This window comes from Phaethon lepturus, unplaced genomic scaffold (genome assembly GCF_000687285.1).
Source record: "Phaethon lepturus isolate BGI_N335 unplaced genomic scaffold, ASM68728v1 scaffold6714, whole genome shotgun sequence".
NCBI lineage: Eukaryota > Metazoa > Chordata > Aves > Phaethontiformes > Phaethontidae > Phaethon > Phaethon lepturus.
This window is the reverse complement of record NW_010532672.1, coordinates 14,913-38,351: the sequence shown is the minus strand read 5'-3', so window position 1 is coordinate 38,351 and position 23,439 is coordinate 14,913. Positions and strand designations below refer to the sequence as shown.

General features: G+C 37.7%; 1 protein-coding gene across 1 annotated transcript in view; it reads right to left on the bottom strand.

Moving 5' to 3' along the window:
- The window catches only part of RNF17 (ring finger protein 17), a 54,903-nt gene that overhangs the window by 23,587 nt on the left and 7,877 nt on the right, over window positions 1-23,439 (bottom strand). Inside the window, exons 7-22 of the mRNA XM_010284919.1 lie at window positions 23,377-23,439; window positions 22,462-22,562; window positions 21,469-21,640; window positions 20,025-20,101; window positions 15,546-15,620; window positions 14,085-14,359; window positions 12,808-12,885; window positions 10,051-10,212; window positions 8,936-9,125; window positions 8,332-8,497; window positions 6,824-7,014; window positions 5,630-5,772; window positions 4,991-5,140; window positions 4,188-4,303; window positions 1,671-1,791; window positions 818-935 (exon numbers count right to left, since the gene is read on the bottom strand). The exon at window positions 23,377-23,439 is cut by the window's right edge and continues 1 nt beyond it. Coding sequence (XP_010283221.1) covers window positions 818-935; window positions 1,671-1,791; window positions 4,188-4,303; window positions 4,991-5,140; window positions 5,630-5,772; window positions 6,824-7,014; window positions 8,332-8,497; window positions 8,936-9,125; window positions 10,051-10,212; window positions 12,808-12,885; window positions 14,085-14,359; window positions 15,546-15,620; window positions 20,025-20,101; window positions 21,469-21,640; window positions 22,462-22,562; window positions 23,377-23,439 — 2,198 coding nt within the window. The remainder of the gene's footprint in view (window positions 1-817; window positions 936-1,670; window positions 1,792-4,187; window positions 4,304-4,990; window positions 5,141-5,629; window positions 5,773-6,823; window positions 7,015-8,331; window positions 8,498-8,935; window positions 9,126-10,050; window positions 10,213-12,807; window positions 12,886-14,084; window positions 14,360-15,545; window positions 15,621-20,024; window positions 20,102-21,468; window positions 21,641-22,461; window positions 22,563-23,376) is intronic.

Genomic DNA, 23,439 nt, shown 5'->3' with positions numbered 1-23,439 from the left:
TGACAGTGACAAAACAATTCAGCTGTTCAGATTTAAATAAAGCTGCTTAACCTTACAAAATCTTACTAAAAATTGTGACCAGTACAAGAAATGTGTTACTAAGGTTTATATTTCTGAGCTAAGAGATGATAATCCACTTATTTACTTCCTCCTGAAAAAAAGTGAATTCAGGAATTCCCTTTTGGAATCAAAACTTTCTCTTCAACAATCTTTTTATTTTCATCAGTATTCAAAAATTATTAATGAAAGAGTAATTACTGATTTTCATTAATGCAGCCCATGGATTATTTTTTAAAAAACACAACAAATTAAATGCAGCAGTGTTATCTCCTTATCAGCCTCATCTCTCACAGCAGGCTTCCCAACTCTTCTGTCGCTGTCATAGCTGGTTATCTGAGTATTTGTTTTCTAATAACCGACCTTCCAAAGAGATGACTTGTCTTAGGTGCAGGTTAAGCACACAGAAGTGATATTTCTTTTCTTACTACAAGATAATGGGAACCTTAATGATAACCAGCTTGAGAAGATTTGGCACTTAAGCACGTTAAAAGTACGATGGAAAAATTTAATCTCCAACTGTTGAATCAATTACAATTTCAATACATCATGTTAGTCAAGATTTATCTTGAGAATTCAACTATGCCGACCTACAGAGTTACACTCTGTAACTTAAGTCAGTTGGTGAATGTGATTTGTAATGTATTTATGTACCAAATGTGGTAAATTCCAGCCACTGGAGGTGCAATACTAAAGCCAGTAATTTTGTTACACAAATTCAGTTTTTCCAAATACTTTAAGTTATGTGCAGCACATTTACCCACGTATGTAGGATGCTAGGTCTTCTTTAACTAGTTGGCAGTTAATACTAACTCTTCTTCCATGAACAGCAGAGGAGTCATAGAGTTCAACAGATAAGATGTTGTTATCTAAAATTTCTGTGAATGAATAATATACATGTAATCAGTGTCAATCAATAACAGTATAAAGACTAGAGTTTTGGAAGCATGACAAATGGTACTAAAAGACAGAATTTTGTAAAATTACATTTGATTTGGAAAATAATTTGTTCTGAACATCAAAAATATGTAGAAGCTGAGCTCTGCACATTATCTATAAAATTAACTTAAAATACACCAATAATTACAAGATATTTTTTCTACAAAGAAACTAACTGCTACATGTAAATTAATTTATTATATGGCTTCCAAACCACCATTCCACCATTCTACAAGTGCTGAAAAATAAGTAGCTGCATATTAACAATAAATGGTATTGAGAAAAATCCTAAGGTGTATATGTTTTATCTGAAATTATTTTTTTCCACGATATTTTTAGAGCAGCAGTGATCACAGTCCCAGCTACCAATAAAGTCAGCAACAGTCAAGGATAGCTTGTACTTTTGGAAACAAGCCCATCTTAATAAACCTGGATACTTGTATCACATAATGCTGGTGTGGTCCATAAAAGAAGACATAAACAAGAGCTTTTGTCAGAAGTTATGTCTCCTCCAATTAGTTCATGTTTTGATATCCACACTCCAAGCTACATGTGGCAAGTATGAACATAGGCACTTCAAATACATACTATTTAAAATATGAAAGTGCATGTTTCCACACTGGAGTTGATTTAATAATATTTAAATAAAAATTAATACTCTGTTGATAACTTACCAACAACTGAACATAGCATAAGTTTATTTTCAGTCACTTCTTCAAATTTTTCCTTGGCTTCTCTGTTCCACTCACTTGCCCCTTTATAAGGCTCAATGCAAGCCAGCCTGCACCGGATTGCCTAAGGAATAATTCAAATTATGTATATACCACCACATATCAAGACCATCTCATTACAACCAAATCCAGCCTCTGCTTTGCACTCATGCAGGAGCGCAAGACAGCATGACCTTGGCTTCCGGTTCCACATTACCATTATTTGATTTGATTTGATTTGATTTAAGATGATGCCCTCCTGCTGGCAGCTGAGCATGAACCTCAAATTCAGACACACTCCTACTGAAATACAGCTCACTTCTCCTTGCCTGCCTTTATGGTTAGGCATAGAATTGGCTGCAGAGATCAGGAAAGATTACTGCAGAGAGGTGACCAAGAAAGCTTCATCCTGTTTTGCTTATCATGATGTAATAACCCCGACCCAAAGCATCTAAGATTAACATGACTATACCATTGTAGAAGTCTGAAGGACTAAACACAAAGACACCAGAGTACTACAGTACCTAGGTTAGAAAATTCCTATTAGATTTCTGAAAGGGATTAATTAGGAGACATAAAAAAAGGGACACACAAGAAATCATAGGAGATTAAGTACTTTACTTTGATTAAAATAATTTTTGTTTAGCATCTTTTTTGCAAACTTTGGTGGCTACACTATGGCTCAATTTTAAATTAACTGTGAATGTTCTTGTTTCCTCCTTCTTGTTTATTGAGCCGAAAGAAAGAAGAGTAACACAGGTAAGGGAAAAGGGAGAGAAAGGAAATAAAGACAATATAAATAAGAATGCTTTGTGCAGATATTCTTAGGATACAGGCAGTCAGGAATATGAAAAGAAGACTGAATGACAAGTTAAATAACCATTAAAAGAAAGGGCTGTGGATGACAAAACCAACACTACATTAAGCACTGCTCATTCCAGTCCTGGCCAAAATTTCTGTATCATCTGAGTCCATTAAAATGCCTGCAAACAGGCTGAAAAGAGTCCAACTTCTCTTGTAACAACCTAACTCAATTCTCTTAAACAACTACTTACATCTGATGCAATGCAATACATGATCACATGTAAAGACTGACCAATACTTAAACGCAACAGGACAGACCTGCACAAGCAACGTCACCTCTGATATTTACCTTCTGAATGCTTGATTTTGCAATCTTGTGTTCATTCATGTTTCAAGGAATTTTAAATCCTTAAAAATTACATTTTTTAAAAATAGAAAATATTTGAAAACAAAGCAATACATAAGCAGACTTAAGCCTGCTGATCTATTACTTGCATTAAAACTAACACCAACAGGAAACTCTTATTTCTTACACAAACTTCAAGTGTAAACACCTTGCCAGGGTGTTTCACCATAACCTATATATGGCATAATAATGCTGAAATCTGACAACAACTGATGGGTTCCAGTTTTTTTAGACCATTCTCTAGTGGTCATATATCCAGCTGTATATGTAACTCTTCAGCCCCTTCCCTTTTACGTTTAAAGTCAGGAAGCCTACTAGTATGTGCTCAAGAGCTGACAAACTCTTCATGGATTTTTCTGAGGATTTGTATTTAGTCAGTAACAAGCAATCAGTTGGAACGATGGGATAACATACATCAAAAATCCTAACACCCTTATTCATTAGTCGCTCTGATCTGAAGCATTAAGACACTGCAAATGGAAGAACATTTTGCCTTTTTCAGAATGTTTCCTCTCCCTTGCTGTCTAAAAAGGCTCAATTATTTTCTGACACTTTCCCCAGAAACATCTGCTCAGAATATAAACAATTAAATCCTATTTTCAGTAAAAGATGCTGGCCAACCTTAGTTACAACAATCACTATTTCTGGTGCCTACAACTGGTTAAAAAACCCCTATCAACATATGAAGTTTTAAAGTTTAGCATAATTATGGTTCGCAACCAGAACTATCAAATGAACAGCCGAAGAAAAAGAATTATTTTCTATTTATGCGCATTTTTTATTTGACACAAATACTTTGCCATTTCCTTTCCCACTCAGTTTTTCTCCTTGTCAGAAGGGGGAAACTCCTACAATACCTAAAGCTAGGAAAATAACAAACTTCAAATACCATAAACCAAACAAAAATACAATTTTTTAAAAAGACCATTATTAGATTGTAATCTGAAAATGAAGGAATGTAAAAATTAATTTGGCTTACTGTGGAGTAAAAGAAGGTACTTGAATTAAACACACAGACACACAATGTATATACACCTCCTCACTGCAAGGTAACATTAGATTTAATTTAAAACTGAGTGGTATAAAAAAAATTCAAGAGTTTTCAAATGTTCACCCGACACATATTTAGTAAGTCACATCATAAACCCATGAGAAAAAGAACGCGCTTAACATTTTATTTACTTCAGAATGTTAACAACTCTCTCTTTCCCCTTACATCCATCGAGATTCTATTAATTTTACGTATTTAATCCAGGAAAGCACTAATTTACCTTTTCTGGAAAGCTCAGAAACTCCTTTTTTACTCTGCGTATGTCTTTAAGAGTTAAGTTAGCAACATTGCCAAAGTCAACATATTTTACCATAACTTCTTGATGAGTGGGCAGCCCTTCAAGAAAAACAACCCAAGTTATTAAAACAAAAAATGAGTATCTGATACAGGTTAAAGCACCAGAATTTCAGAGCAAAATCCACATCTATACCGTATGATCATAAAATACCACATTTTCCAATGTTCTACAACCCAATTCAAAAACTATACTCTTTTGGGTTCCTGAAATGACAGAATTAGCATTTTGGTCGCCTTCCATCTAATCACTTTATGAGACACTAGCACATTAAATACATGCCAAGTAGGCATGTCAGCATACAGGCATGCTACACTGCCCATACAGAGATGAGCACAAGTACACCCTCACATCCCCTTTGGAATTACTATGGGGAATTATTAACACACACTAGTTACACTCAGAGGTTGGTTATAATAGACAAATTTATAGTTCAAACTGTAACAGGAAGTGAAATGTTAATTAAAATAATTATATAATAGAATTTCAATAATATATAGAATTAAGTATACCACTTCTCTTTATTTAAAAAAAAGTATAAAACACTCCATTAATAGCAAAAGAATATAACAGGAATTAGTACTACTGACTTGATGAACCTGTTAGTGTAAGAATGCCTAGTAAGAATAACAGCTGTTTGTTACTATTCATATCCAGTGTGTGACTCTGATCTAGTACCACACCTGATTTTGCAACATAGCATTATAGTGAAAGAATCAATACTTCACCTATAATCTGTGCTCTGTACCAATTCCCATCTTCCTGTTTTGCAATACAGGCTTGGCCTTCAACTGGGCAGACAATTTCCAAGTTATTACCATACTCATGTTTATACACCTCCTGTATTTTCTTTGGAAGAGCTAAAGAATCCAGGCTATCTCTCTAAAATAAGAAAACCAAAACATACTGTGCTGGTATCCCAGCCAAAACCAGCACACATACATACACACCAGATGTTCTTTTTTTTTTTTTTTTTTAAATGGCATTTTTGGTCTTTTAAGGGACCTTTTTTCTAGTAATGTACTTCCTAGTCCTCCCCCACATAAAGTGAATTAAAGAGCCTAACAATTGTTGAATATTGCCTTGTTCAACCACCACTCTAAACAGTAAAACACGTACGTAGGAATTAACCATGTAACAAAACTGACCAAAAAAGTTAACTTTCTGGAATTCTAAGAATTCCTAGAACTAATCTAGGATTAATCTAGCATTGTAGGATTAATCTCATTTATTAATTCTAGGAATCCTAAAACTGTAACAAGTGACAGAAGTTAATGGAAATTGTAGCTTATTTAATGTGGACTACAAGTAGCTCAACATTAAAATGTTTGTTCAGAGTTTTATTTAAATAGACCTTATTTCTAAACTTACCAACCGGAGATAGAAATCACTTGGACTATTAATGTGACAAATTACAACAGACACTTCTTCTCTTTCTTGTGGAATCTTAGGTGGACTATACTGCAAGACGGTATTATTTTCTAACTGACTGGGAAGCTGTGATCTAAACCTAAGGTAAACAAAATGGTATTTTGAATAAAGTCTGTCAAAATTAAGTGAGAAAGAAGCCTTTTATATTCAAATGTCAAGTTTCCCATGAAAAGCCCAAAATGGTCTTATAAAAATAACTTGATTCATGTTTGTATGACTAGCTTGAACGTTCCTTCTTGTAGTTGGTGCAGTCAGTTCTCTCTAATGCTTCTCCCATCACAAATGTAACACATGAAGAATGATGTATGGCAGTTGGCTCCTAGAAAGTTTTTGTTATTTGGGATGCAGTAGCATACATTTAAATTGTTAAAAAAAAATAAATAAAAGGCTACAATCCACTACATTGAGAAAACCATTTTCTTTTAGATTTCCTTTTCCTCACTTAATAAAAAGCAATTACCTGAGGAACACAGATGCATTAAAAAATTATCTCCCACTGTTCTCACCACCATAACTAGTTATGCTCAAATATGAACAAAGACCTTTCTCTATGTGCAGCAAAATTAACTATAATTTCCTACAGATTTGCATGCTGTACTCCTGTACCCAAACACCACAACACTCATGTTCTTTATTTCCTGCCTCTTCCACTGGTCCCTTCAAAGCAGCTCTCCTCTGCCCTAATGCCAACATCAAGCACCCTTTATGCCCTGTCATTTTTTCTCCTATTTGTTGTGCTATATGCATCACATCACGTAGCTGGTTCAGATGTGCTGAGTAGCCTGTCACTGCCTACCAGCCAAATCAAACAGACGCAGGGCTGATTTCTGCATGTTTTTCCGTCTGTGGTAGACACTAAGGGCTTCTCCTTTTACTCCGCTGTTATTCAAACTTGTACAGAAATCTGAATTTTGTCACTTTCTAAAATAAAGTTCATTATGCAAATAAAGCCCTGACTAGTGAGAGTATGCCACAGTGATTATTAGCGAAGGTGAAAAAAGGAAATCAACAGATATTGCTGATGATTACTACAGCACTGCAAAAACAACTTGCTTGGTAAACTTCATGTTGTAAGTATTATGCTGTTATCATTTATAGCGTAAGAGCATAAACTAAAGGAAAACACATACCTTGCCAAGTCTAAAAAAACTAATGCATCCTTGACAGACACTGGCATGTTATTGATTATTTTATTAAATGGAGGTTTTTTCAAATCCACAATGAGAACACCATCCTCTTCTCTAAATATGGTCATTAAAACAACCTTATTATGTACCATTCCTAAAAATTTTGTCCTTGCTTCCTCTCCCCAACCTTCACTCTGTGTTAGGAAGAAAGAAAAAGTTACTGAAGATGTCAGAGAATGTTAAAACAAAAAATATAAATAGTAATCAAAAAAAAATAAAATGGAAGCAAGGAAGGGAGCACAGATGCATCTGAACAGATAAAATATTGAACACACTGATAAGACTGTCTAGTCCATGTAAGTGTTTTTAACTGTATAAAACTGAGTCAGATAGATTAAAGGGCTGCAGTTGCCTCCATGTTTCTTTAAAGACTAAAGATTTCATCCCTGATAGATAAACCAGAATTGTCGTATGCTATTTTATCTCATGACTTACATTTTGGCTCTCCCAATTCTTTTGAAAGTTTATTCTTATCTTTTGTGTCTTTATACAAGTGCACAAAATAGTTTGGTCAATTTACACATTCCTCCTCTCCACAATATCTTTCTTGATGACTTATTTACCTTGAAAAAGCCTACCTGAATTTATTTCTCCTGGATCAAGTTAATGCATTTCTCATTTGACACTGCAAATCTGTGCTTTTTAGGTGTGAAAAAAATGGAAGAACATACAAGGAAGGCATTTTACCCATACCTGTGAAAATCGTTCCAGACCTTTCCTATTTAAAGCTACTTCAAGACAACATCAGCCTGGTAAGAAAACCCAAAACTAAACAGCAGTTATACTGTCAGAAATGCACAGCTGCATTGGACATAGCTCATTCCCATGTAAGTGTTGCAAAAATAATGAAAGCTTAATAAGTAAGTGAAGATTCAAGAAAATAATGCTGCTACATATGTCCTTTTTCTAAGGGAATAAATGTCGACAGTACTTTATTTGTTGTTATATTGAAAAAGAATGAATAACACTTTTCAGTATATGGCCAAAATTTTACGTAACAAAGGACAACCCGTGAAGATTCTCTTAAAAATTCTGAAGCCACTTCTTCTCTGTTTGGATGATTTTTAAAAGTTACTACTTACATAAATCTACCAGATAGCCATGAAATAAGAATATCAGTTCTGTAATTTGTTTTTAAATTTGACAAAAGAACATGTCTAGAGTAAGAGTAGTGAGATTTAAATCTGACATACGTATTTGTAAACCCAGAGGCTTTTTAAGACAGACTGCTATAAGCTCTTGTTTCCTTTCCAATGAAAGCAATGCAAGACATCTTTTTAGAAGAGAAGATCTAACTGTTTTTAAAAAGTAACATATACCCTGTACTCCTCTCAAGTTTCCTTCTGTTTATACTGGAATAAGATCATTACAAGTTATGCACTTAAATTCTTCAAACTAAATCTTAGGAAGAAAAAAAGTCTCCTCAAACAATGCAAACAGCTTTTACTTACTGCATTTTTAGGAACAACATCATTCAACGAACATCGTACTGCTAAAGGAGGAACAGCTGCAAGTTCTGCCTCAATATGCTGATCAGGCTTCCTTACAAACAAACAAATGTCATCTGTTTCAATAGTCTGCAGAGCAGCAGGTTCAGGCCTTTCAGTGGGAACATATCTGTTGTCAATGGGAATAAAAGCAGTACTAGCTTAAAAGACAGACAAAAAAAAACCCAACCAAAAAACTCCCAAAACCAAACCCCCCACTTAAAATAATGGTCATTATTGCAATAATTGGCATAATGTCATGTCATTGAAACAAAACTAGAAAGTCTCAATGAAATGCATTTTTTTTTTAAACATTGAGGACTCACGCGTTCTCTTTTGCAATTAAGCTAAACATTTTAACACATGAAGGCTGGTACACTTGTGTACTTACACACACTGCCACTTTTCCTGTGGGAAATAGATGCGTACAGAACATTAGTGTCATTTGGATATCTGGTTATTCTGCTTGTGTGAAGCTGATAGAGGATGTGTCTCTTAGTGGAGATCCTCTTGAGTAACAACAGTCAAGGACAACAATTGCAGACAAAAACCTCTCTCTGTAACATACCCTGAGAAGATTAGAACTACAGAGCTCCCAAAATCAATCAGGAATACTTCCAGCAGTGCAATATCACAAACTTTGCATCTTATTGGACCACAAGACTTCCTCTCATTTTTACTTTTTAGGGGAATTAGTTCAGTGATAGTTCCACGGCACCACATTCCGGTTTCCTTACTCTTAATAAAAGTTCTGGCACCTATATGGAAGAAAATTAAAAAAAGGAAGACTAAATTCAGTATTTGTAGACATTTCACACTGGAAATATTATTACAGTTCTGCGTAATGTTCCATTGTTGCCTATCTTCCGCACAGGTAATAAGAGCACTACTGCTAAAATGAAGACACAAAGATATTAAAAACCTTGTCTCGATAGCCACCAGAAGTTTTCTCCTCACATTCATTTACACGGTGTCTGTGAGGCTAGGAGGTGTTTAGCTTGTATTAAGAAGTAGTTTCTGGCAAATTTTCTATACCTCTTAGTAAAGCGTCAAAAAATCATTGAAGTTGAGAGCTACTCCATACTTACAAGTTTTCTAAATACCTTCTAGAAGTGAGTAACATTGTAAACGTGTGGGGTAGAAAATAATTTTAATGATTTAGCAATGCATTACTGTCAGTCGTTTTTACTTCCAGAATGGTTTCTATCAAGTTAGTGAACTTTAAAAAAAAAATGTAGCCACTCAAAGGGAATGTTGCTTGCATGACAGAAAGGTGATTTACTAAAGTAATGAAAGAACTAGGCTAGTCATTAAAATCAGTATACTAAAAGAACTAGCAGTTAACAATTACCACCTAATTAATGGAAAACATTAAGTTTTTTGCCAGGTGTTTCAACTGCTCGTTACTCTAAGCACTCAATTTGTTGAGGCTGAGAAGAACTGCAGAGTCTTTTTTACTTCTACCATTTTGTTCATATGATTTAACAAAAGTCTGTTTTACTGAATAATGTGTACAAAGTTTTCCAACAAGCATTAATTGTAGATTCCAGAACATATAAGGACTGCTTTACTATGTAAAGGCAGGGCAGGGAGGAGGCGGAAAAAAGAATATTACACTAAGGAAGACGTACTGCAAGATGGTATTTTAAGCTAATGTAGACCCTTTAGAAATTAATAATTTACCTAGTTCCAAAGTATCTGAAGGCAACAGATACAAACTCCTATTACAACAAAAGTTTTTCAGTTTCTTCTCCAAAACCCCTGCTTCTTTCTTCTGTGAGTATCTCCGAATATAGAAGTGGCATGGATTTATAACATGGCTTACAAACACTAGTTCTGTCCAGCCTGAGTAAGACATAAAACAGATTATCAAACACTCTCCAAGTGACTCCAACTGATATTATTAGACATGTGATTAGGTTTATGTTGAATTAATCATGATAACATTACCCCAAATAGCTTTTAATCCGACACATCTGCTCATGCTTGTTTCAAACTAGTTACCATGTTTGCTTTCTGATTAAACGGCTCTTTCAAACTACCTCTCTTAAGCTACCCTGCAAAACAAGAGGCTGTCCTACTCCTTAAACTGGTTGTCTTGAATTTAAGTAGGTAATTCAGTTTGTATTCCCTCTATTTAAAGAGAAATAGGAAGCTTCTAGAAAGCAAATTAGAGAAATTAAGACTCCTGCCTCTAAATACAGGTATGCTAAGGACTTTTGTATAGTTATTCAGTGATAATGCATGAAGATCACGGAATGGTCTAAAGCTAGCCAAAAGATGACCTTATGTAAGACAGTACTTCTGATAACGCATCCAAATCCTTTGTACTGCAGGTACCTCCCTTGATTTGGAATCCAAAATGCAGGTTTCTCTTTCTGAAGCTACTCACCAAAGGCAGTTGGATGGGTCAAAAGGTTTTAGAAGCCCAGCAACTCAATTCCTACAAGAATATTTTACACCACAAAACTTACTGCAAAGAGTGGATAGCATCACCTAGATCCAATGCCACCTGCGTGACTGATCAGGGCACAGCAGACAGACAGATTTGCAGCATCCTAAAGCACTGCAATCTCTGTGCTCATCTCTGAACTACAACTGATTGTGGGCAAAAGATGGCACAAAGAATCTAGCATTTGAAACATTCTGAGCATGGACGCAGGACTGTGCTTGGAAGGTTAGGAAATGAGTGTCCAGAACAAATGCAAGATTACTCTTGGGCATTTCCAGTGGAAAAGATGGTATCTGAGTAAAAAGTCTGAGTGACTTGAAAGATTTTACTTCTAGGTACGCTAACTCCTCTGGATTACCCCTGGTCACCATCTTCAATGATACAAGGAGTCAGCTAGCTTGTCTTAAGTAGACCAGGAAAAACATGTATTAACAGCCACTTCACTAGATCAGTGGAGGCCGATACCTCCAGCCAAAACCAGTAACAGGAGCTGGGCCAGTTCTGGATCGCTACAGCCAGATAGATCCAGAAGAGAGGTCTTTAAGCTGTTTGGGAATGTTCCTTAAACTAAATACAAACAAAAAATCCCAACAGACCACAAATGCCTGAAAAGGATTTGAAAAAATTATCAAATATTATTTGTCTGATAACTAAGGCTTCTAGCAAGAGAGAATTAAAAACTCGTTATATCAAACTTCAAATAATGCTTCCCATGGTCCAAAAAGAAGCAATATTGCACCAAATAGGTATTTTAGCCTATTATTGATAAAAACAGTCACATCAAGTAACTCTATGATCATTAATCTCTTAAAATCTTGTTCTCTCAGTGTATACGTGAGAGATCCTCAAGTGTCTGGAAAGGCTCAAACATCACACAACTGCAATAGTTGTGAGGTATTTGTCTCTCGATGTGAGTTCTTGGATGTCTAATAAAGGCTTAGCACACAATACACTAACTTCAGTATGGGCATTAGGAGAATTTCTTTGCTAATTACTTATTTCCACAGAATTTGTTATGGACTTAAAATGCTCAAATTCTCTAATTAACTCTGTCAAGTTGCATTAAGAGCAGCCAGTGAATTTGCAAGTTATTGGACAAGAAATTGTCAGGAGAGAGCGCCTTTATATGACTCTGAAGTTAAAAAAATACCCAAAGAAAAATCAAACAAACACCTCCCAAACCCAAACAAAAAAAAAAAAGCAATTTCCTTAATCTTTTTTCTTTGCTAATATTATTTTGCATCCCAGATAAGGCACATCTTTTTGCAGCAGTATTTTCCAAATCTGCTTCTTCAACTTTTATTACCATTTACACTCAAAAATAACCAAGGCTCAAAGCACTGCACAAACTGTGCCTACAGAATTTTTGGATGAAGTAACTTATTTCCTCAAATTACTCTCAATTTTATACATTCATCTGTTCACTCATAATTCAGAAAACCAAACGTAGATGGAGCGGGAAGACAACAACTGTTCAAAATTCAGTATATAAACTACTGACCTAGGAAACGTGTCCCACTGTTCACAGCAAGTGCTGCTATCATTATGTCAGATATCTGCCAGGTGTTGAGAAACACTGCCAATGTCGAGTTTCGGAAAGTTGCTTGCGACTTCCTGTATTGCATCTTCCAACCGAGTGGTTTTACGGCAAATCAAATAGTCTTTACATTAGCAAGGACAGCAGACGAGGGAGTGTTTTTGAAGAGCAAAACTGCTGGTGCTAAGAATGACATCTGAACTGTTAAGCACCTCCCAGATTAGTTTTAACTGGAAGGAAATCAATTCATGTGCCCCAGGTCTGCTCTTACATGTGAGCAAACACATGCTAACTAGGGATGGTCAGGAGATCTCCTTCCTAGTACATTCCTGATCCTAACTAGAATGCTAAAATACATGTCCAACTCTCCAACAAATGTCTGCTCTCACTGTTTGGAGAATGGGTCACTTCTAGTAAGCTAAAGCATTTACCAGATAGGAAAACCACTAACCAGCTTTATGTTGAAAACGTGTTTCCTTCTTGAAGAGTTTCTTCCTCTGTTCATCAGCATGATATTCTGCAGGAAACTCTTTATTGTTTTAGGAGAAAAGTTTAATGAATTAGGTTAGTTAAGTATTTATACATATGTAGTAAAGCAGCAAACACAGTAAAGAGAAATGACATGTATTGTAAGGGTACTGCAAAGGCAAAAATTCTTCTATCTGATGTGACTGAAACAGAGGCACACAGAGTGACTATGTGCACATGGTCAGCCCACATGCTAGCTCCAAGATTAAAAAACTACCATTAAAATTCTTAGATTCAAGACATGCAAAACTTATGTAACACTGCAGTTTCAAGGAATTTTGTTCTGACAAGAGTTTTGTGAAGTCCACTGGGATTCTGGAATATGCTACTCTAGACAGGCATGCCCAAGCTCTGAAATCTACTTCACCTTGATCACAGCTGTATGCTACCACAATTACTTTCACATAACACCCCTACCCTCTCCCTCATCCTCCCCAAGCATTATGAATCATGGCAATTTCCTAGGTATGTTATGGACATCAAACGCTCTGAAGTTAAGCATCTTAATTATACTGTGGGATGCACCTATCCTCCTATTATCTAATTGGAATTTCCATGTTCCAGCTTGTTCCCAATGCCTTCAGCCCTATCCCTGACCATCTCCTGGACACCAGCTTGGCAGGCTCTGCTGGACTTGCTCCAGTATGCTCCAGTATGACAGTGACTTTCAGTACTGCAGCATCCAGAACTGGACACAGTACTACACGTTCAACCTCACATGAGCCTAACAGAGGGGAAGGATCACTTCCTGGACCTATTAGCTACTCTTACTAATACAGTCCAGGGAAAACCTGACAAGCTGAAGAACCTAATTGTTTTTGCCAGTTAATGTAGGACAATGCCCTGGGAAAAGATTCAGGAAGCCAAGGGAACTGCCAGAAAAGCATCCTCCAGGAGCCAATGTCAGAAACTCTGAGGGGGACTGTAGTAACTAAGAGTCAAAGAGAAACATCCAGGCAGACACAGGAACTTATGACCCCTCTTTGAGAGAACTTGTGAGAACGTTTTCACTAAGCTAGGCTGAAGTAGAACATAAGAGAAACGACGTTAGCTCAAAGGAAGATAAAGTGAAATACAGACGTCATTAAAGAATTCATATGAGCCCAGTATAACTGCAAACACACAGCATAATACAAAACACGTAAGCAACATCATGCTTCACAACGGAATATTGAAAGCATCGCATATTACAAAACTCACTTTCCAGGTCATCTTCAAATATTTCTTCTATTACTACATCAGGGCTGGGTGGAGACCTGGGTAGAGCAGGAATACTCTGATGATGTATCATAGGCATTGTTTCTTGTACTTGAGTATTTTTCACTTCTTTGTGGATACTGAGTTTACTTGCAAGAGCCTTCATTTTACTTTCTCTGCTAAGTGCTGGAAACATATTCTCTACAGATGATTGAGTATCGCAGCCTGGCATTTCCACTTTGTCGTCCAGGATAAGACTGTGTTGTCCATTATCTTCACTATATTTGGGAAAACATCTATTTGGAGACAAATTAATATAATCCAGTCTGTTTTCAGAAAAGCACACAAGTCAAAGGAGAGGTTTCATTAAGAACATATCACTATGTTAAGAAAACACCTAAGAGCTGGTAGAAATAAATTGTGTTATGTTTTTGAACACCAAGACAACAAAACCAGTAAAATTATTTCTGAAACCTAAAAAGGACTGGCACAGAAATGGCACATATTCTTGGGCACAGCTCAGTACAAGAGCTCCCTCTGCATAAATGATCAGAGACCACAGGTACAAATACAAACTATTTGAAAAAAAAAGTTAAATAATGTAGATAGATGTTCATGTTAAAAACACAACGCGTATCAGATACTTCTGTACTAACAGTAACTCTTCACTGTAATCGGCAGGATTTTCAAATATTACAGTATGCAATAAGCCCTTTTTAACATAAGTAGTGCTAACTACTGTGGTGCTAAAAGCAACACCATTCCATCTTCTCAAGTTTTTGTCAAAGACTGCAGGGAAAAAAAATAAAGGGGACTAATAAAATACAAGCAATTGTAATTTTTAAAATAAAAATAATGTTTTGTCTAGTTCAAGTTTGTCTTAAGTAATTTCTTTTGGCATTTGATGCAATCAATATTTAGACTGTGAAGTGGAAATACTACAAGTTTCAGTATTTGCTGTTAGAGATTTATGTACACTTATATGAAGTAATTTTCATATGCTGAAATGATAAAATATCTCTGTTATGTGTACTACGAACGTGTAGACGTGGTGCATGGTTTAGTGGTGGACTTGGCAGTGTTTACGGTTAGACTCGAATGACCTTAAAGGTCTTTTCCAACCTAAATGATTCTAAGATTCTATCATTAAAAGCCAGCCAAAGCTGAAAAGCACAGAGCATCAAAAAATCTTGCTAACTGAAGTGATACAGTGAAATTCAGTTGGGTGAAACACAAGTAAATCTGAAATGTCAGAACTGAAACACTAACTGGATTAACTGTTGATTGAAATACCAGCATCTGAAGCTTTGCTTTGTTTCATTATACTCTTAGAAACACATAAGCATATATAGAATTTTAAAAGATATATAGAACTTTAAAAATTTTTAATCTCCAATAAATATTTAACCACTAGAAGAACAGGTAAGTTACTGTATCTATCCTCTTTATTAAAAAAATACTTACTGCCCCGTTGTTCCCCATTCAATCTTGCCCAAATTTTTTAACAAAGATGTAATCTCATCAGTGTTTAGGAAGAATCTCGAGAGAAGAGAAGAAACATTACAGAAGGTGACATGAGTATCTAGTTCACTCTGACAGTTTGAGATGCGTGATATTTTTCAGCACAATATTAACAGAGGGGCAGATTAAGAGATTAATTACCCACTCTGGTTTCATTTTTCTACTCCTATTAACAACAGATTCGGTTTCTCATTTATCATCACATTCATACTTAAAAACTCTCTTGCCATTTGCTTTCTGCGTCCCACAGTGGGACGGGGGAGAGAATTAGGAAAAAAACCTCGTGGGTTGAGATAAACACGGTTTAATAGGACAGAAAGAAAGAAGGAAACAATAATGATAATACCAACAAAGGAATGTACAAGAACAAGTGATGCCCAATACAGTGATTGCTCACCACCCAGTGATCAACAGCCCATCCCCAAGCAGCGATTTCCGGCCCCCGGCCAACTCCAGTTTATGTACTAGGCATGACATCATATGGTAGGGAATATCTCTTTGGCCAGTCTGGGTCAGCTGTCCTGGCTGTGTCCCCTCCCAGCTTCCCGTGCACCCCCAGCCTGCTCGCTGGCAGGCCAGCACAAGAAGCTGGACTGTCCTTGACTGCTCAGCAACAACCCAAAACATCAGCACATTATCAACAGTTTCTCATCCCAAATCCAAAACACAGTCTCACACTAGCTTCTGTGAAGAAAACCAGCGCTATCCTGGCTGAAACCAGGACAACTCAGTTTAGTTCAACAAATTATTCTGCATGGAAAAAAGGAATTCACCAACAGCCCTGAAGAACAAAACTGTAGCTGAAGTCCAAAACCTAAGTTCCTGTTCTGTTCATTTTTTGTAGAATCATAGAATAGTTTGGGTTGGAAGGGACCTTTAAAGGTCATCTAGTCCAAGCACCTTGCAAGGAGCAGGGACATCTTCAAATAAAGCAGGTTGCTCAGAGCCCCGTCCAACCTGACCTGGAATGTTTCCAGGGATGGGGCATCTACCACCTCTCTGGGCAACCTGTGCCACTGTTTTGTGAAAAATATCTTCCTTATATCTAGTCTAAATCTATCCTCTTTCGGTTTAAAACCATTACCCCTTGTACTACTGCTACAGGCCCTACAAAAAAGTCTGTCCCCATCTTTCTGAGAACTCCCTTTAAGTACTGGAAAGCTGCATTAAGATCTTCCTGGAGCCTTCTCTTCTCCAGGCTGATAACCCCAACTCTCTCAGCCTGTCCTCAGAGGAGAGGTGTTCCATCCCTCTGAGCATTTTTGTGGCCCTGCTGCTGGATGTGCTCCAACAGCTCCATGTCTTTCCTGTGCTGAGGGCTCCAGAGCTGGATGCAGGACTGCAGGGGGGGTCTCACCAGAGCGGAGTAGAGAGGCAGAATCACCTCCCTCGACTTGCTCGCCACGCTGCTTTGGGTTTCGCCTTCTGGGCTGCGAGCACACATGGTGGGCTCCTGTCCAGCTTTTCATCCACCAGTACCCCCAAGTCCTTCTTGGCAGGGCTGCTCTCAATCCCGTCATCCCCCAGCCTGTATTGATACCTGGGGTTGCCCCAACCCAGCTGCCAGGACCCTGCACTTGGCCTTGTTGAACCTCAGGAGGTTCACACAGGCTTATTCCTCAAGCTTGTCCAGCTCCCTCAGGCCTGTCAACGGCACCACTCAGCTTGGTGTCATCTGCGAACTTGCTGAGGGTGCCCTCGATCCCACTCTCTATGTCATTGATGAAGATACTACAGAGTACTGGTCCGAAGACGGACCCCTGAGGGACATCACTTGTCACCTGGACATTGAGCCATTGACCACTACCCTCTGGATGTGACCATCCAATCAAGTCCTCATGCACCCAACAGTCCACTCATCAAATCGGTATCTCTCCAATTTAGACAAAAGGATGTTGTGGGGGATCGTGTCAAAGGCCTTACAGAAATCCAGATATACAACATCTGTAGCTCTTCCCTTGTTCACTTAATGTGGTCACTTCGTCCTAGAAGGCCACTAGGTTGGTCAGGCAGGACTTGCCCTTGGTAAAGCCATGCTTGACTGTCTCCAATCGCCTCCCTGCCCTCCATGTGTCTTAACATAGCTTCTAGGAGGCTCTGCTCCATGATCTTCCCAGGCACAGAGGTGAGGCTGACAGGCCGGTAGCTCCCAGGGTGAATGTTTCCATTTTCCTAGTGACTTCACCTGACTGACATGACTTTTCAAATATCAAAAAAGCTCTTTCCTTTACTGATGAAATTTTAAGTAGTTTGACAGTTTAGGCTAATAGAAAATGTAACTTCATTCAATCAAGTTCTTAGATTTGCTGTCCAATGACAATGAACAAATTGTGAAAACTGAAGTGTAAGCAGTACTAAACATAATTTCTCTTCCCCTCTGCCCATTCAAGAAAGCATCTACCCTTTGTCTTACAGTATTTTATGTATACGGAATGTGCTTCAATTCCTATGCACCTCCTGAAATGATTTTTTTCACCTTTAGCATTATTTTTGGAATGGCACTAGCATGCGAGGCCTTTATACTCATCCTTCCATCAGATTTTTTCCCCCCTATTTCGTTCAAGTTCTTAAAAGGTCTTCCAATGGAAACAAATTTGATTTCGTAATGTTTTCATTTTCTTCTAGGTTGGGAGAGTTTGCCATTGGGCATTTACATAGTGTTCTCTGAAATTCTCATTCACCACTGACATTATCTTCAAAATAGGCCCTACCTACCAAGTCACTAAGTTTACTAAAAGATGATTTTAAAGATTCCTTTACCCATATTCTAATGACTCAACTAACATGCCAGGATGAGTTTTAACTTTTGTCAAGCATTGGAACAGGCTGCCCAAAGAAGTGGTAGATGCCCCATCCCTGGAAACATTCAAGATCAGGTTGACGGGGCTCTGAGCAATGTAATGTAGTTGAAGATGTCCCTGTTCACTGGACGTGGGTTGGACTAGATGACCTTTAAAGGTCCCTTCCAACCCAAACTATTCTATGATTCTGTGATGTAAGATGTGTTGGCATGGTGCTTAAGGACATGGTTTAGTGTTGATGATGTTAAGGGTCTTTTCCAACCTAAGTGATTCTATGGTAATTTTTCAGACTTTGCATGCTAGTAAACAACTTTGAGCTTCATTCCTCTGTGCCAGTTAGAATCTGATGGCACACAACCACTCTATTCCCCAGAATAGTCATGAAATATAATGGGATCCCCAAGACGTTCCAAACTAACACCATCTTCATTCTGTCCCTCCTTCATCATTCCTGAATGTGGCCTTTCTACACTATGATTACACTACTCTGGCCAGCCTCACAACCAAGCTGCACAGGATCAGCTGTACCACAGCCATGACACTTTTTTTTTTTTTTTTTTTTGCTCATTTTTGGTATAGAAATCACATTGGTCACTTCCAATGAGGGCAAAATGGTAACTGGGATATTCCACAAATTTCTTCTTAGACATCAGTGTCCCTAAAAGCATTAGTGTCTTTCCTGAAAGTGAGAATTGGATTAATTTGAAAAAAAAATAATAATAAAAAAAAGCCATTATTTCCCAATTTATTTCTACTTATAAGGGAAGGAGAGGAAGTTTAAAAGTGGCAAAGACTGTCAAGAATTTTTAAAATACATATATATTTGTTTACATAGCAGCAAATTGTACATGCTTTCTCCCCAATGCCTCAGATGAAGGCTACAGGGCGTTACTGATTGTCCTGGTTTCAGCCAGGATAGAGCTAATTTTCTTCACGGAAGCTAGTGTGAGGTTATGTTTTGGATTTGGGATGAGAAAATGTTGATAATGTCCTGATGTTTCGAGTTGTTGCTAAGTAGTCACAGACAGTCCAGCTTCTCGTGCTGGCCTGCCAGCAAGAAGGCTGGGGGTGCACGGGAAGCTGGGAGGGGACACAGCCAGGACAGCTGATCTGGGCTGACCAAAGAGATATCCCATACCATATGACATCATGCTCGGTATATAAAACTGGGATGAAGAAGGAGGAAGGGGTGGAGGGGTGTTCAGAGTTATGACGTCTGTCTTCCCAAGAAACCATTACGCATGACAGAACCCTGCTTCCCTGGAGATGGCTGAACACCTTGAGTGGTGAATGAATTCCTTATTTTGCTTTGCTTGTGTGCGCAGCTTTTGCTTTACCTATTAAACTGTCTTTATCTCAACCTGTGAGTTTCCTCACTTTTACTCTTCTGATTCTCTCCCCGTCCCACCGTGAGCAAGCGGCTGCGTGGTGCTTAGTTGCCGGCTGGGGCTAAACCACCACAGTGATGAGTTTAGATACATCTGAACTAGTAGTTTTTCAGTAAAATGCACATGAAGTAGCTCCATTTTTGCTGTTTAACTGTTTTAAGAACAGGTTTTGTAATTAAGATAACCAGCGCATCCATTTACCTCCCAATATACCTCCCACTCCAGTCATTTACCTTGGAGATATTTTTTCCTTCAAACTATTCACTCTTGAGAGCTCAGCCTCAACTGATGACTTTAAATTATAAATAACCTGAAATTGAGAAGTACAGTCTTAGCTTCTATTATGCAAAAACCAGACAGGCAGCTATTACCTACAACATGACAAAGCCAGAGTACGACATTTTTAATTTTACAGAAAAAAAATCCAAGAGTTTACTCATTAGCAGCCAATAGCCAAGTCTCAATTATGTCTTCTTACATTGCTAAGACCTAATGGTTTGGGATTTTGTAATGCTACCATGTACACAGAAGCAGGAGTCAGATTTTCCTTTTGTACCAACAGCTACTGAGAAGGTAAACTTCTAAGAAGGTAGGCCTGTGGGAGGACAGTGGTGGGTGCCAGCTCCCAAAAGTCACAGTGGGCAAGATGGAGGCAAGTAACAGAAAAAAAGGTGGAATCAGACTTCTTTTCTGGGTCAGATGAGAAAAATTAAGTTTCTTCATATGGAAAGTGACAACTGGATGCAGGGAACATGACAGTCTAAAAAAAAAAATAAAATCACACTATTTCAAGGAATGATGATACAAGTTATTAATTAGCTTTCTTACAAGGACTCCAAAGGCTCCAAATGAAATAACTGGGTAGCAGATTTAGAAAGAACAGAAGGTGCTATTTTGTGTACACCACATTTTAAATATTAAAACGTGGAACTCACTGCCATTGTGTATGAATAAATACATATAAAGTACGTATGTACACACACAGCCACAAGCATTATGAAGACATCAAGGAAGCATTACACAAGCTTATGACACGAGGTAATGTTTACTCAGTGTAATGACCCTGATGTATCCTACCCATTATAAAATCCTTGCCCTTCAACCTCACTAAATGACCAGGTTCTTAAATTCTTCCTCCAAGCAGCTTTTCCTCTCTGTTGTCAGAGACGGGAGACTTCGCAGGACCTTTGGTCTGATACAGCATGGCAGGTAGCACATGTTTCTATGAACATCTGACATGACGGGGAGGAAGAATGCAAGTAAAGGCCTAGGACCAAGAGGATCAGGAGAACATGGCTATTAATTCTGGAGTAGTTCAGCCAAAAGGTTGGAGAGCTCTGGAATGGGAAAGGTTTGAGAGTGCTGAAAACGCTGCCCTTTCACTCATCACTACTGTGTCACAGTTTTCCTGTCCTCCCCCTCCATTTGCTGTTTCAGACAGCAAGATCTTCAAGGCAAGAACCATCCGTCTGGTTTCACATCAGTCACCAGACCCTAATTTGTGACCAAGACCAAATATAAACTCTCTGTGTGTGTAGAGGTGGGGTAAGAATACATTACTGCAAAACTCTCAGTATTGAAGTCAGCAATGTGAAAGATGGATCACAGAAACTTTCAATCCAAATTTGAATGTATTCATTAAAAATAAATTATTTCATAGTGCAAAAATGTAACTACCTGAGGGAGATCACAATAGGTTCTTATAGAAGGTGTTATTTTTAATTCCTTTGCAATCCTAATAGCACCAGTCAAGCATTCTTTCTTCTCTTCAATGACTTCCTTAGCTTCTGCAATACCAGCACTGTAGTTGTTGATGCTCTTCAGTAATTCTGCACACAACATCCTTTTCCTGTATTAAAAACATCACTTTTCATTCTGAAAAATCTGTACTCAGCTGTACAGATTCAAACTTCAACACGCAATTGTCAGGTACTTCACAATACAAAGCGGATATATCTCACACAGAAATTTTCCTCAACAGCAGGAAGTGGAAAGCATGGAAAACCCACTTCGTAATCAGAAGAATCACAAAAGTTAAGGGTTCACATTGAAAAGCCACTTTGTTTGGAGAAGCATTTTTTTGTTAAATGTTCAAAGCACTCCTCCATTCAAGCCTCCTGATACTTCCATACACATCCAACTGAAAACTGAACAGCTGGATTTCACAACTCAGGCTATTAAGATATGAGGTCCCCTTCTCAGAGGTTCCTCTGGAATCCTAAGCTTCAATACCCGCCCTCCACCTCCCCAATCTGAAGATACAAATATTTCTGAAAATGAAGACATAAGGCTTCCTTGGGCTTCTATCAGCTTGAAAATTTGCAGAAAGTCAATTTAAAAAAAAAAAAAAAATTCTTGCTGTTAAACTGATCATCCACTGCAAAACTCTCATAATTGAGCTGTTTCAGAAAACTAACATAATTAAGACTATTAAAAATTATTTTTTTAAGGAGCAGAGGCTGCATACACTAGTGTTTTCCAATAATACACACCAGCTCCGAAGATGCCAGTATGAAAGGGCAAAAATATTGCACAAAAACTGAAGACCAGTATTACAAAATACTGCTACAAGGAGGACTGAAATTTTATTTAGAATTCTTTTATCTGACCCAGAAACAACATCTTGATAAAAACAACTCACCCCCGCCATCCTACAAAACAGATTACTACCTTGACTGGAGAGAAGTAATAAGTTCATCAAATGTTCTATCTGCAGTTTCTGCAACTTTGTCGCCTTCCTGCTTCACTTTCAATTCCAAGTATTTCAGCATCTATTTCATTCAGTATTGAATAAACATGGCATTTAGTATTTCATTATTCATTATTATTATTTATTTTCACATTGCTTCTCTTTTTTTTTTTTAATACAGAACAGAGCAGAAACACAGCAGCAAGACAGTGATGAGTACTCCAGCAGAAAGAGTAACACTAAACCACACTGTGGTTGCTATAAAAAAAGAAAAAAAGGGCAAAAAAAGGCAAATCAGAGGATGACTACATAATATAATGGGGGAAAAACTGTATCTCATTAATGCCTTTCTTTTCTGTAACTTCCTAGTCAGCTCTCACTGACTGGATCCTCACACCAACTGAAGGCTTTAGGCCTATGAAGCAAGAAACACATAGATCTTGGGCCCACCGCCTCACTTTCCTGACGTGACATTCTAATATAGCACCATACACAGGGAAGTAGCATGCTAAAATTCCTACTATTTCTTAAAACTCATCGTAAGCATAACAAAAAAACCCAACAAAACCCAAACAGATTCTTCCTCTGGGTAAGCATCAGTTTTGTCACTAGTACTTGAAGACTGGCTTCTATAAGGTTCTTCTAAACACATGGACTGACCTCATAATTTTAAGTTATGCATAGGCTCGTGTACTCCTTTACAGACTACAGTCTGGAGTTTAAAGCTGTATATTCATAGAAATAGCACCAACAGTTGAAGGACAGAGGACATGTCAAAATGAAGGCAGTAAAAGCATGTTTAAATAGCATGTTCATCTGTGACTACTCATAACAAAAAGCTTCAATCAAGGACAGGATTCAATATTTCATGATTTATTGAACTTATTTTCACCCACCTCGTCTGCATCATGTAAGTGGCTGAGATTACACATAGCTATGCACAAAGCTTCATCAATATC